This window comes from Balaenoptera physalus (genome assembly GCF_965194825.1).
Source record: "Balaenoptera physalus genome assembly, chromosome: 3".
NCBI lineage: Eukaryota > Metazoa > Chordata > Mammalia > Artiodactyla > Balaenopteridae > Balaenoptera > Balaenoptera physalus.
The window spans coordinates 50,326,850-50,341,736 of NC_138890.1; the positions used below are offsets into that span (position 1 = coordinate 50,326,850).

Sequence of the window (14,887 nt, forward strand, 5' to 3'; positions counted from 1 at the left end):
TTTTTAGTTTTTTTAAGGAACACCATATAAAGTTTAAAATAATTTTGTCTAAGTCTACAAAAAAAAACTTGCTGTCATTTTTAAGAAAAATTGCTTTAAGCCTATAGATCAATTTGGGCATAATTAACATCTTTACTGTTTATAGTCTTCATATCAGTGGCCATGGTATATCTCTATTTATTTGATTTCTTTTAATGATATTTTGTAATTTTCTTCCTAAAGATCCTACATGTTTTGATAAGTGTAAGTCTAAGTGTTTCAGTTTCTTTGGAGTGATTAAAAATGGTATTATGTTTTTATTTGTGCTTGCATGTTTTTATTATTAGTATAGAGAAATGTGATTGATTTTTGTGTTGATCTTGTATCCTCTTACTTTGCTGAACTCACTTAGTTTTAGGCATAATATTGGTAAATTCCTTTGGATTGCCTACATAGACAATCATTCATGTCATTTGTGTATAGGGACAGTTTTATTTCTTTCCTTGCTGATCTGTATGCTTCTAATTTTGCTTTCTTGTGTTATTTTAGTGGGTAGAATTTCCAGTACTATGTTGAAGTAGAATGGTGAGAGCAAACATCATTGTCTTGTTCCTGATCTAAGAGGGGAATCATTCAGTCTTTCATCATTAAGTATTATATTTTCTGTGGGTTGTATTTTTTTGTTTTTTGTTTGTTTGGTATATGCTCTTCATTAAGTTAGAGAAATTCCTCTCTGTTACTATTTTGCTGAGAATTTTTTTTATCATGCATGAGTATTGGATTTTTGTCAAATGCCTGTTCTGTGTCAATTGATATAATCATTTACTTTTTCTTTGTATCCTGTTGGTTAATTTTCTATTTTGAGCCAGCTTTGAATACTTGGAATACATTTCACTTAGTCATAGTGTATAATAGATTGTTGAATTTGGTTTGTTAATATTTTTTTGAGGATTTTTATGTCTACGTTCATGGGAGACATTGATCTGTAGTTTTCTTTCACTGTACTGTCTTGGTATGGTTTTGGTAATAATTTCCTGATAAAATGATTTGGGGAGTATTCCCTTCTTTTCTATTTTCTGGAAGAGATTGTGTAAAATCAGTGTTAATTCTTTAAATGTTGGTAGAATTCTCCAGTGAAACGATTTTTCCTTTTTTGTGAGGTCTTTAAGACTCAACTTTTTACATAGTTATGCAGGTGATCTGTTTCATCTTAGTTGAGTTTTGTTGTTTGAAGAAATGGTCCATTTCTTCTACCTTGCCAAATTTATGAGGCTAAAGTTGTTCATAATATTCTCACATTATCCTTTTAATGACTGCAAGATATATAGTGACTTGTTAATATCTATCTCTACAATTTCCAACACCTTTTTCAATTCTGGTCTGTTTTTTTTTCTTTGAGTGATTTTTCTCTTCATTATGAGTATCATTTTCCAGTTTCTATACATGCCTGATAATTCTTGATTTAGTGGTAGACATTGTGAATTTTACCTTGTTGGATGATAGATACTTCTGTGTTCCAATACATATTTTTGAAGGTTTTTTTCTGTAGTTCAGTTAAGTTACTTGGAAACAGTTGTTAGGTGGCACCAGAGCAAGATTTAAATATAGAGCTAATAATTTCCCACTATTGAGGCAAGACCCTTCTGTGTATTCTTCCCAGTGAATTGTAAAGTTTTCCATTCTGGCTGGTGGAGACAGGTATTAATCTTGGCTTTTTGTGAGCTCCAGTTACTGTTTCCCCCTTCCTTTCTGGTGTCTCTTTTCCCAGACTCTGATTTTCCTTACATATATGCACTGACCAGTACTCTTCTAAATACTTGAAGTGGACCCTCTGCAAGTTTCTGGAGCTCTCTTTCTGTGCAGCTTTCTCCTCTTTGGCCTCTGCTCTGTGAATATAGCTGCCTTGGTCTCTCTGTACTATTAGTTCTTCCTCCTCCACTCTGGAAGTCTGTTGGCCCCTGCCTGGACTCTCTTGTCCTGTGTCATACCTAGAAGTGTTCTCAAGGCAGTAAACTGGGCAATCAGAGGGGTCACCTCAATTTGTTTCCCATCTCTCAAGGATCACTGTCCTTCACAGCCTGATGTCTAATACCTTTAAAGCCATTGTTTCATACACTTCTCTGGTTTTTCCATTGGTTCAGGTGAAAGTTCCCATCCATTCCCTATTACTTCACTTTGGTCAGAAGCAGAAGTTTGGAATTGGTGTATAAAATTTACTTTTGTTTTATAATTATGTAAAACTTTTTGTGGTTACAAAGTCAAATCAACAGAACATGGTATATTCAAAGAAAATTAGGTATGATTTCTGTCCCTTCTATCTTATTTCCTTCCTCCCTGGGGTAGGAAGTGTCTAAGGTAGCTGCCAGTGATTCCCACCTCCTGATATTCATGGCCTTTTGTAATACCCTCTGCATAAGTAAGCAGCTTCTAACCAATGGCATATGGCAACATAGAGGGGATGTCACTTATATGTTGATAATAAGGTTATAAAAGTTTGTGACTTCCATCTTGCTTACAGACTCTTCTCATGACTTCCTAGATAAGCAAGTTGTAAGTTGGATGGCAAAGTACTGTGGGTGGCTTCCTGTCAACAACCAGCAAGGACATGAATGCCCTTAGTCCAACAATCCTTGAGGCATTAAATTGTGCCAACAATCATGTAATTGAGCTTGGAAATGAATCTCTCCCCATTTGAGTCTTCAGATGAGAGAGACCCCAGCCTGGGCCAATACCTTGATTATAGATTTGTAGAAGACCCCGAAGCAGAGGACTCAGATAATCCATGTCCAGATTCCTGGCCAACATAAACTGTGAAACAATAGATGTGTGTTGTTTTAAGCCACCAAGTTTTGGGGTAGGTTGCTACATTTCAATAGATAACTAATAATGCCTTTTGTAGATTATATTTTATTTGATGGCTTATTCTTCCATCATTTGCTTTTTATTTTTAAGGTAAACATATACAGTTGATTTTCATTATTCACAGATTCTGTATCTGCAAATTCACCTACTTGCTAAAATGTAGTTATAATCTCAAAATCGATACTCACAGTGCTTTTTCAGTCATTGGCAGACATGCACAGAGTAGCAAAAAATTTGAGTTGCCCCATGCACACATTCCCGGCTGAGTTTAAACAAGGGGATGCTCTGCCTTCCTGTTTCAGCTCTCATACAGAGACGAACAGATGACGGGGATGGTAGGGGCAATTCAGTGTAGTGCAAGAAACTCCAGCTCTGGAGTCAGTTGGACAGGGTTTGAATCTAACTCTGGCCTTTGTTACTGGACCTCAGGCAAATTACTTAACTGTTCTGAACCTTGGGGTTTTTTTGGTAAAATAAATAAAATACAGAGCTGATCTCCCTGTGCTATGCGGTTGCTTCCCACTAGCTATCTATTTTACGTTTGGTAGTGTATATATGTCCATGCCACTCTCTCACTTTGTCACATCTTACCCTTCCCCTCCCCGTGTCCTCAAGTCCATTCTCTAGTAGGTCACCTAGAGGGGTGGGATATGGAGGGTGGGAGGGAGGGAGAAGCAAGTGGGAAGAGATATGGGAACATATGTATATGTATAACTGACTCACTTTGTTATAAAGCAGAAACTAACACACCATTGTAAAGCAATTATACTCCAATAAAGATGTTAAAAAAAAAAAAAGAAAATAGAATCCACCAACCTAAGTTGTTTTTAAGGTTATCATCTTAATTATACAAAGTTGTAATTTAAGATTATAAGCTATTTTATGTTGATTTATTTCCCTTTGGAGAAATGGTTCAGTATTCACTAATTCTGTGTTTGCAGCAACTTAATTGAACATAGCTACCATGAATAAGTAGAATTAACTGTATAAATATTCACATTTTTAGAAAATAAATGGTAATAACAAACTATTTTCATTTTTTTCTACTTTTTTTTTCCTCATATAACATTATATCCTGAAGTTACCTCCATATTAGTACATAGAGATACTTCTCTCTGTCTTTCTCTTACAGCTGAATAGTACTGTTTTGTGTGTATACTGTAATTTATACAGCTAGACCTGTTAGTAGATGTTTGGGTTGACTGATGTCTTTTGGTATTAAAAATAGTACTGCAATGAGTAACTTTTTTTTTTTTTTTTTTTTGCCAAGATGTATTTGGGATATATTCCTGGAATGGAGTTTCTGAGTTAAAAGGCAAAAGCTTACATGTAGTGTTGTGGTTTTAGACTCTTTGATAATCCCCTTAAGAGGTAGAGCTCAATTCCCATTCATTTGATTGTGGGCACCCTTTGTGATTCACTTTCAGGAAATAGAATACAAAAGAAGTAATGAGGTGTCATTTCTAATTTAGGTTATAAGAAGACTATGGCTTCTGTCTTCTGTGTGCTCTCTCACTGTCTTTCCCTTGACTCACTGGTCTGGGTAGAAGCTCGCCTCCATACTAAGAGGGAGGCTTGAGAGGGAAGACCCCTACCATGTCATGAGGATAATAGAGTAGCCAAAGGAAATCCCCCCATGGTGAGCAACTGAGCTTGGAAATTGAAATTCTGAGGCTTGTCAGCAGCTACTTGATTGAGTTTAGAAGCATAACCTCCTCCAGTTCAGCCTTGAAATAATTGCAGCCCTGGCTGACAGCTTGACTGCAACCTCATGACAGACTAGACCTGAACCACCCAGCTAAGCTATTCCCACATTCTCCAATCACAGAAACTATGAAACAGTTAACTACAACAATGTATATAGTTTCAGACTGCTAAATTTCAGGTAATTTGTTACACAGCAATAGATAATGAATACATATAGTTTTGTTAACTATTGCTAAATCTTCTATATAGGGGCTATACCATTTTTCTGTCCCATGAGTAATATATGAGAATTCCAGGTTCCCATGACTTTACTAACACTGTGTATTTCCAAACTAAAAATACTTTTTTTTTTTTAAACAAGGTAATAGATGAGAAATAGTATCTTACTGTGGCTTTAATTTTTATTTCTTTCATTGTAAGAGAGGACTCCTCTCTGCCTTCTTTTTAAATTAAATATTAAAATAAGGACAGCTTCCCATCATGCTTAGGATAAAGAGCTAACATTTTCACAATTTCTACATGGCTCTGCACAATCTGATCCCTTCCCATATCAACTTCCACTGGTATCACTGCTTTAGGATTCTGAATTAATCATTACTATACCCTTAGTGCATAACACAGTGAGTGACTACAGTGTCTTAAGCACAAGACATGCAATAAAGATTGATGTAACTGTGGAAGTTTAAATTGGAGTGCTGTTGGTTGCCCATTTCTTACCCTCTTCTTTGTCTTGACCAAATGTTAGGCCTTTTTCCTCCCCTCATACTCCTAAATTTTGGCTTGCCCCCAAGTTTAAACATACACTAAAGGGTAAGGATATGCGGAACATCCTCCCTCAGCAGCTTATTCTCAGAATCTGAAGACCCTAGAAACATTTCCTGTTAAAGTACCCTGGTTTTGCCACTTGCACACTTCCACCTTTTGAAAGTTCCTGCTAACCCTTCTTACACCTCCCTATTAAAGAAAAGCCTTTTTCTGTTTGATTTTGTGAGATGCTTGCAGATTTCTGAGATTGGTGCATTCTCCCTATTGCAATAATCTTTCTGAATAAAATCTCTTCATATCTAAATCCAGACATGTTTTTATGTGACATGGGAAACAAAACTGCTAATGTAAAATTGCTGCTCATTTAATTACACACAAGCCAGAAATCATGGCTCTTGTGAAATCTATGATGATTCAAAATTGTATCTGTTTATGTACAGGAAACATCAGTTTGTTAGTATGCCTTTTTTTTTTAAGTAAAAAAGCTTGATGTAAGGTAAAGGTTATGATAACAAGTGTTTCGTTTGTTCTTTTTTTTTTTTTTAATCAAGTGATTTTTTTTCCCCTTAAGTCTAACCTCCTCACTCTCTTCCTCTCTTTTCTTTCCTTCTGTTGTTTTAGTCTCCTCCTTCTCTGTCTCAGTCTCCCTCTGAGTCTCCCGTGTTGTGTCCGGTTTCCCACTTCTGTTCCTGTGCTTCCATTTTTCACGCTTAAGTTTACCATCTCTCTGTCTCCACAAGCTTCTCCTTTGCCCCCATTATTCTTGTTTTCTCCTAGTCTCTGATTCTCATCTCCTCTTCCCTCTCACTTTATTTTCTTCAGTCGGCCTCTGCAACTTGTTACTGCAGTAGTAGTACTTTCCCCTAGAGAATTCCATATAATCGTTTTTAGCATAAAGTTGATTATTTCTGTGTGTCCTCTTTCTCTGCTCCTCAGTGAACTCTTCCATCACTCTGACCCCTTTTTCCCACAGTGGAATCTCCATTCCGCGTTTTCACCCCTCTCAGCAAGTAGAATCTCTCGGTAGGGGGCTGTGCCATTTACAAACACTTTTAGGTAAAGTCGCCAATGAGAATATTTTACTGTTCCAAATTCTTCCTCTTCCACCAAATGAAGCTTTCTAATAGAGGACATTCACTCAAACTTCTTACCCAGTCCTCCTATAAAATCTCTCTGCAAAATTTTGCGTGTTACTGGTTTGTGTAATTCTCCTTTATGTCATCTTTTCCCCCCCTCCCCGCCGCGGTGGTACAGCCCAGCCTCCGAATAAACCGAATTCCTCTGCTTGTACGGAACTGGACGGCCTCTCAAGATGGCGGCTCCCACTGAGACACAGCGCATGGGAGCGGCCATATTGCCTCCTGAACAAAGCCGCCCAGGGTGCGGAGTGGGCAAAGCTGCCCGGTACCGAACAGCGCAGGCCCGGGAGCCCAGTGCTTTGCTCACCCAGACAGGAAGCGGGAGAGTTCGCCGCTATGGATGTGACAGCTGTCCCGGGTTAAGCCGTGACGGGCGTTTCTAGATCTGATAACGGAACTGCAGATCAGAAGGCGGACATGTGTGGTGATGAGTGAGTCTTTTGGATTGGTAATGGGACGGGAGGGGTTCGTGAGTGTCAGTGATTGGAGACTGATGAAGTCACTGGTGGGGAAGGTATGTAGGATTAGGGTTGGGCTTATTTGGGAGTCAGGGATGGGGTGAGCTATGAGGTTAGTAATTGGATAACGGTGTGTCAGTGACGGGGTTGTCTGTGGGATCAGAAATGGTGTGTATGGGGACTGACTGGTGATGACTGGGTCAGGGATTTAGGGGACTCTGAGGAATCAGTGATTGGTGAGGGAGTCTGTGGACTAAATGATGAGGGTATCCATGTGTCAGTCAATGATGTGGTGGGCATAGGGCAGATCTGTGGGGTATGTGATTGCTAGGTCCGAGGATTCAGAGATTTGGAGGGAGCCGTAACGGGATCAGGGCGTCTTGAAGATCAGCCCTACTGTTTTTTACATACATTAAAATTTCCACAGGTCATAGGCAACCTTAAAGGTCAAATCTCTTCTCAACCATTATGCCCTTAGTCTGGTGCCCCGCATAAAAATGATCGTTTTGAAACAAGACCAAACAAATCAAAAAAGATAGGATTATTATGAAAAGTGTGATTTTCGTCCTACCTCTTTCTAAGTTTATTGAAATCATTTTATATTTTATTCAAGAAACATTTATTGAACACCTGTTGGGTGCCCAGAGATAAGTATGACTATTTCTCCTGGTTGTTTCCTTCCAGATCTATTTTGACAAAGCCTGGAATACCCCATATAAAACAGTCTGTCTATCATGGGAGCACCCACGTCCTCTGAACCAGTTAAGTCTTACCTACCTGACTCCTTCTGGGACTGAGAAGGATTTCCCAGGTATGTACCTTCTTACGTTAGGGTATATTCCGTTGTATCAGTGGTTCCAACGTACCGCCATTTTTATATGCAGACAACCATACTGTTGAAATCAGCAATAAAAAGTTAAACGGAAAACATCTTAAAATTAACATTTTGGTCCATGAATGTTGATTGGCAGGGAAGTCTGCTGAGTTGAAGGAAAATATGAGAGCTCTTGGGAGATTATTAGAATTCAGCTGCTGATTCCTTTCTGGGGAATAAGGGAATACATTCCTCAGTTTTTCATTTGGTCATTAGCCGTTGTTATTGCCGGGGAACTTCATCTTTGTGTATGTGTGTGTGTGTGTGTGTGTGTGTGTGTGTGTGTGTGTGTGTGTATTGCCTTATGAAAACATTAGAGTGGAATTGTTGGTTCATAGTGGGGAAAATAAGTTGTTAATAAATCAACAGGAAACATATGTTCACATCTATGCAATTAAAAAACCTTGTCCAAGTTCTGTGTGATCATAGTATGTAGTCACAAGAGGACTTCCTTCACATGATACTTGCTGATCTTTCTATAAAGACCGAACAGTCTTCTCCCACAGGTTGGCCTAACATTTACCTGACTTCTATGGTAGTTGTTTCTAGACTGGTGAATGTGGAAGCTGCAGTCTGCGTCTGATCTGTGAAAATGTCCTTCTGATCACCAATTTTGCCTTTTCAGGCATCTACCTTTTTAGAAGAGAGCAGAAAATGATGAAGTCCCAGGTGAGTTGCTTTAATTTTTAATTTCTTAAATTTCTTTTTTTGGTTCTTCATACAATCAAATGGAAAAATGAAGATAGCTAAAATTTGGATCAGGGAAAGACAGCCAAAATAAAGATCCAGACCTAGAAAGAGTTGCTAAGTAATATGTAGATAACCTGGCCTGAAACCATTTAAAAAGACTGATGTACCAATTTTTCTTATCTTTCTTGCTGATATCATCATTTACATGATTTGCAGACCTCTGAAGAGAAAGCAGATATATTTCCCATGGGAAGAAATTATTTCTTGCCATATAAGACTAAGATTTCATTTTTGGGTCTTTCTCTAGGTGATGGAGTGTGCAGTGTTCTCACCAACACTCCTGTGGTAAATGCAATAATAAATTTCTTGTAGCTGTATCACAGAGTGATTTCTTTTAGAGGGAAGTTATCATAATGTCATAGCCAAACTCCTTAACTTTATCCTTTAGAGCTGGAGTCATCAAACTATTGCCTGTGGGCCAATTTCAGTTCTCCAACTGTTTTTGTAAATAAAGTTTTATTGGCAGCACAGCCATGCCATTTGTTTACATATTGTCTATGACTTTTTTTGTACTACAATGGCACCATATATCCTGCAATGCTGAAATTATATACTTTACTGAAAAAGTTTGTTGACCTCTACTTTAGAGGACCAGATTGATTATAGAGGCTTCCTATTGGCCAGCTTTCTCTACCGATAAAGTCTAGATAATATAGGATGGCTACATTTTGAATGGTCTTCCAAAATATATATTGCTTTCAAAAAGCAGTTCTTAAAATATAATTGTCTGGCAGAGCTTTGGAGAGCAAGGGTCACTGATGCTCTGTACCGTTTGTTATGGTTTCAGAGTTTGTAGGATTACTGTCTAACTTGGGGCTAGTTCCTTCTCTGTGTTTCTGTTTTTAACAGTCTGTTATTTTTTCTCCCTGCCAATATTCACTATATATACAGTATAAAAATCTTTAACTATATAAAAAGATAAAAATTTAAACACTGAGGGACCTTTTAACTTAAACTCCCCTCCTCCTGAGATTATCAGTGTTAACCATTTGTTTCTAACCTTGTGATTGAGCGTACATGAGTAATAGTACCAGTGCCAGGGGTGTCTCTTACTTTCTTGTTCCTTTTTTGGGGGAAAATAATGTTATAGTAAACATTCTGTTTTGCAACTTGATTTTTAACTTTACTGTCCAGTATAAAAATTTATGTATACATTTTGAATATCTTCCTATGCCAGTATATAGAATTCTTCTTTATTATTTTAGCAGATCCATAATATATCCTTGTGGACTGGAATTGTTTCTTCATCTGTAAAGTGGAGATTGTAATCCTCATAGGGTTGTTGTGAAAATTGAGTAAAAACCACGCTTAGAACTGTAACTGGGGATGGTTTGTTTTATATTTAAGTATTAGCTATTATTATTATATCATTATTATTGTCAAATCTTGGAATCAGCTTTTGCATTAGGAGTTCTTATGTATATTTTACAGTGGAGCTTAACAAATGAGTTCTATTGTGAAAAGACAGGTTTTTTTCCTTTTTGGGTCTCAGTAGCTTTGAAGCTGTGCTGTCCAATACAGAGCCACCAGCCTCATGTGGTTATTGAGCGCTTGAAATTGGCTAGTCTGAATTGAAGTGTGCTTTGAGTGTAAAGTACATAGTGGGTTTTGAAGATATAATTGCAGAAATTCATTAATAATTTTTAAAGATTTATTACATGTTGAAATGATATTTTGAATATACTGGGATAAATATATATTATTGAAAATAATTTTTTGAATGTTGCTACTAGAAAATTTAAAATTACTTATCTGGTTGGCTTTATATTTCTGTTAGAGCTGCTTTAAAGATGAAAATGGATTTTTTATTGGCCCAGTAAATCCAACTATCATGGCTAATTAACTTGCTTGTTAGCTCAGGAAGAAAGATTTATATTTTTTCCATACAGTCCAGAAGTGAAGTAATCATTTTCACACATATCTATCCTTCTTTTCTCCCTCTAACACCTACTCCCCTTCCATTTCCTCCATCTCTTCCATTCTCCCAGTCACTCAAGCTGTAAAAATTGCTTGTAGCTGATTGGAAAGTACAATTTTCCACTGATTATGCACTATTTTACTCAAAATTTTGCTCAAAATTAACAAAATTTATACATATTTAGTATATTAAATATTTAGTACATATACTAAATATACATATTTAGTATATTCTAGTATCATTGATAAAGCAAAATTAGAATGTCAGCATTATGTTTATTAATTTTCTTATCAGTATGGTTTCTCTCTACATTCTACATTTATTATCTTCCTCATGTTACTGTTCTTTAGATCACAAGAATATTATTGACAGTGCACAAAACTGTTTTTAACTAAGCATGAAATTTATTTTATTCTCTATAATTTTCATTCATTCCTTTTTAGCAAACATTTCTTGAGTAGTCAATATATGTCACAGGTGCTGACTGGCTGTGGAATATCTCAAGAGTTACACATGGCTCTTTCTTGGGAAGAATGCAGAGAAAAATGGGGTGAACAGATGTGGAAACTAACATTAACACATAAAAGCTCTATAATAGACATAGGAGCAAGGAACTTTTATAGTCGATAAGGGGGAGCAGCCAGCTTTATAAATAAGTCAAGGATAAGAGTCTTAAAAGATTATTAAACTCTGGATCATGAAGGAAGTAGGATGAGGATAGGAAACAGCATTTGAAAAAGTAGAAAAGGCTGAGAATTTGAGGAAACTAAAGCGGAGGGTGTCTCATGGAAAGTTTGTCTGAAGGCGGCATTAAGGTAATAAAATATAAAAGGTCTTGTTTACAGTATCAAGGAAGGCATTGTGGAGTACAGTGGTCAAGAACCCAGCTACTGAGTCAGGACACCCGCTTTTAAATCTGACAGTTAATCAGTCATTTATTCAGTGTAACCTCTGGCAAGAAGTGACTTAACCACTGTAATCCTCAATTCTCTCATATGTAAAGTGGGAAAACTAAAGGGGTTGTTATGGGAACAGACTGCTTGGCAGCTTGATGGTGTGAATATGAGACTTGATGTGGGGTGAGAGAAACCTGAACATTGAGATGATTGAGATGAGACTAATTATATACGCAAGAATGGAACCAAAGGAGTCTTTTAAGCAGGGGAATGTTGATATTTAATTGTTTTTTCATTCTGAAAGCAATATTTGATAATAATGGAATAATTAGGGAAAAACCCTCAAAAGTAGTTTAAAATAATACAAATCATTCAGATTCCACTATTAGGTGACAACTACTGTGAACATACATAATGGTGCCATAATTAAAATAGTCAGTTTACCCTCCAGAAACACCTCTGGCTCTGCAGTTACCCAAGTCCTTTATTTCAGTGTCATGTCAATAATTTGTTATAGTTTTCTCGTGAATGTTTCCTGCATATTTCTTAAGTGCGTTTTTCAATATTGCTGTTATAATTGATGTATTTCATTATATTCCTATCTATTGCATATATATAGGAGAACTGTTAGATTTAGAAGAAGCTAAGATTTCCTTCCTATGAAATGAGGGGATTGGACTGGAATCTTCAAGAACTCTGACATTCTCTGATTCTCTAAATGCGGCTTTTCTCTTTTTTATATGTTATACTTTAAAAATCCTTCTCTATAATTATTAATAAAGGGCTTCCCTGGTGGTGCAGTGGTTAAGAACCTGCCTGCCAATGCAGGGGACACGGGTTCGAGCCCTGGTCCAGGAAGATCCCACATGCTGCGGAGCACCTAAGCCCGTGCGCCACAACTACTGAGCCTGCGCCCTAGAGCCTGCGAGCCACAACTGCTGAACCCACATGCCACAACTACTGAAGTCTGTGACCCCTAGAGCCCATGTTCCGCAACAAGAGAAGCCACCGCGATGAGAAGCCTGCGCACCACAAGAAAGAGTAGCCCCCGCTCCCAGTAACTAGAGAAAGCCTGCGTGCATCAACAAAGACCCAACGCAGCCAAAAATAAATAAATTAATAAATAAATTTTTAAAAATTATTAATAAAAATCTTCCCAACCAGGTTTTGTTTTGTTGTTATATAATTTTGGGTATTTTTAGAGTTTAAATTTTTGCTCCATCCAGAATATATTTTTTTCTCTTTTCCAAGACCTAAGATATCATTGTATTAGTTATAATTGATGTATTTTATTATGGCAGCTAGGGCTGCCCTAACAGAATACCACACACTGTGTGGGTTAAACAACAGAAATTTTTTGTGTCACAGTTCTGGAGACTAGAAGTCAAAACTTAAGGTATCAGCAAGGTTGGTTCCTTCTGAGGGCTGTGAGGGAAGGATCTGTTCCAAGTCTCTCTCTTTGGCTTGTAGATAACTATCTTCTCCTCATGTCTCTTCATACTGTCTTCCCTCTGTGTGTGTGTGTCTCTCTGTTCAGATTTCTCCTTTTGATGTAGACCTCAGTCATATTGGATTAGGGTCCACCCTAATAACCTCATATAACTAATTACATCTGCAGTAACCCTATTTCCAAATAAGGTCACATTCTGAGGTCCTAGGGGTTAGGACTTCAACTTATGAATTTTCAGGGTATACAGTTCAGCCTCTAACATATGGCTTCAACATTATTCTTTTCCTGTTAACTGTCCAGTTGTTTCAGTACTATTCATTGAATAATACATCTTCCTCTCAGCTGTGTGTTTTTTTAAAATATTAAACTCAAATCTTTATGTAATGCTAGTTCTCTTCTAATTTATTAGTGCACAGAGATACATTTTCATAGTTATATTCAGTGTGTACATATTAACTTATGCTGTTTTTTTCATTTATTCTTTCATGTAAGTATTTCCACATGTTGAAAGAGCTGTATATTATTCCATCAAATTTAAGTAATTGTTTCCTTATTATTAGATACTTGAATTGTTTTCCAAAATTCCTCTCAGCTGCTTTAATGCTGCCCTTATCACTTACTAAATTACCATTTGTATTAGGTAGGCATTTTATGATTTACCTCTTCTGTTTTCCTGTACTGTCTGGGTCTTCTTGCTAAAGGCAGGATCTTACATTGGTTCTCCCAAATACTCTGATACAAAACTAGATGTAGGTATAGTTTTGCATACTATATTAGAGATGATAAGAATGATCACTTTAGATTGAACAGGAATATACTGTTACAGGGGTTAGTATCATTCAAGGATGTGGCTGTGGATTTCACCCAGGAGGAGTGGCAGCAACTGGACCCTGCTCAGAAGACCCTGTACAGGGATGTGATGCTGGAGAACTACAGCCACCTGGTCTCAATGGGTAAGGATGACTTCCCTGTATAACTCAGACTTGTCCAATCAAGTGCCTTTCCTTATCAGTCTCTGTGGTTAGGTGGTTCCTGACATATATAATGACTTTTATGATCTTCGTACCTTCCCCGATGGAGGTCATTACTTTGCTGAGGGCCAAACGGGCTACTTCATTGTAGACCTCCTTAAACTGCACCTTCTCTTTTGCCTTCTGTGCAGTCTATCCCAGTTCCTCTGTGATTTCCATTTAATAGGGCATCCAGTTTCCAAACCAGATGTCATCTCCAAGTTGGAACAAGGAGAAGATCCATGGATTGTAAAGAGAGACATACCAAATTGGATCTATCCATATGAAGATCAGGCAGATGGGCGACAAGGGAAGTGAAATATCAGGTTTTTTTTTTAATTGATTGATGCCTGAGGCTTATGTTTCTCTCCTTAGTGAATTCTCTTATTCTTTGTTCCTGTGCTGAGAATTTAGTAGGCATTCAACAAATAATTAATCAGTTAAATAACTGTGAACCTTTATAGGGGATAGCTATTTCTTATTGATTGTATATGTATATATTATGTATTAAATATATATTTGTTTAATATATTTAATATATATTTAATGAATTTTATGAAAAGGCTTAATAGGCAATAGAAAGCAAATTCCTTCTAAGAACACGGGTTGCATTACAGAATTAAATGTCAAATACTGCTACTGTTTTTAAAAGTTCAGAGAAAATTAGAGTCTAAAGAAATGAAACAGAACTTGAAAAGGCATTTTTCAGAGCATGCAGCTGTAGCTGCTTTGAAAGATATATTGAGTATTGATGATGCTGAGAGAGGGAGGTGAAGACAAACTGTTGATGGGGGGTGGGCATGAAGAGTATATGAACAAAACCTTGAAGTTAGGGAAATATGGCTTTTCTGGGAGAACTTTGCTAGTTTTATTTGATAATGTGTAGAAGGAATTTATGGGGAACTGTGGAATTCAAGTTTGGATTCTTGGTGTGAATCTGATACTGAATCCACAGCAGGATTTTGGGTTTTTCTGTTGTTTGTATTAGTTGTTAGTTAGGAAAGTAGACTGAGGAGAGTTAAAGTATTTTGAGTACAGAAGAGACCTTGTTTCTTTGGCTAGTGGTGGTAGGATAATAC

General features: G+C 37.0%; 2 protein-coding genes and 1 long non-coding RNA gene across 4 annotated transcripts in view; 2 read left to right on the forward strand and 1 right to left on the reverse strand.

Moving 5' to 3' along the window:
* Window positions 1-6,701, forward strand: part of LOC309657492 (zinc finger protein 300-like) — a 47,578-nt gene extending 40,877 nt beyond the window's left edge. Inside the window, exon 8 of one of the 2 annotated variants that reach the window (XM_082455039.1) lies at window positions 6,568-6,701. The gene's annotated coding sequence lies outside the window, so the exon portion shown is untranslated. The other variant, XM_082455038.1, reaches the window with a different exon arrangement.
* The window catches only part of LOC309657498, a 145,626-nt gene that overhangs the window by 15,716 nt on the left and 115,023 nt on the right, over window positions 1-14,887 (reverse strand). The window lies entirely within an intron of this gene.
* Window positions 6,626-14,887, forward strand: part of LOC309656992 (uncharacterized protein) — a gene marked incomplete at its 5' end in the record, with an annotated part of 119,572 nt that continues 111,310 nt past the window's right edge. The window contains 6 exons of the mRNA XM_082453983.1: window positions 6,626-6,794; window positions 6,836-6,966; window positions 7,595-7,721; window positions 8,410-8,453; window positions 13,667-13,751; window positions 13,996-14,122. Coding sequence (XP_082310109.1) covers window positions 6,626-6,794; window positions 6,836-6,966; window positions 7,595-7,721; window positions 8,410-8,453; window positions 13,667-13,751; window positions 13,996-14,122 — 683 coding nt within the window. The remainder of the gene's footprint in view (window positions 6,795-6,835; window positions 6,967-7,594; window positions 7,722-8,409; window positions 8,454-13,666; window positions 13,752-13,995; window positions 14,123-14,887) is intronic.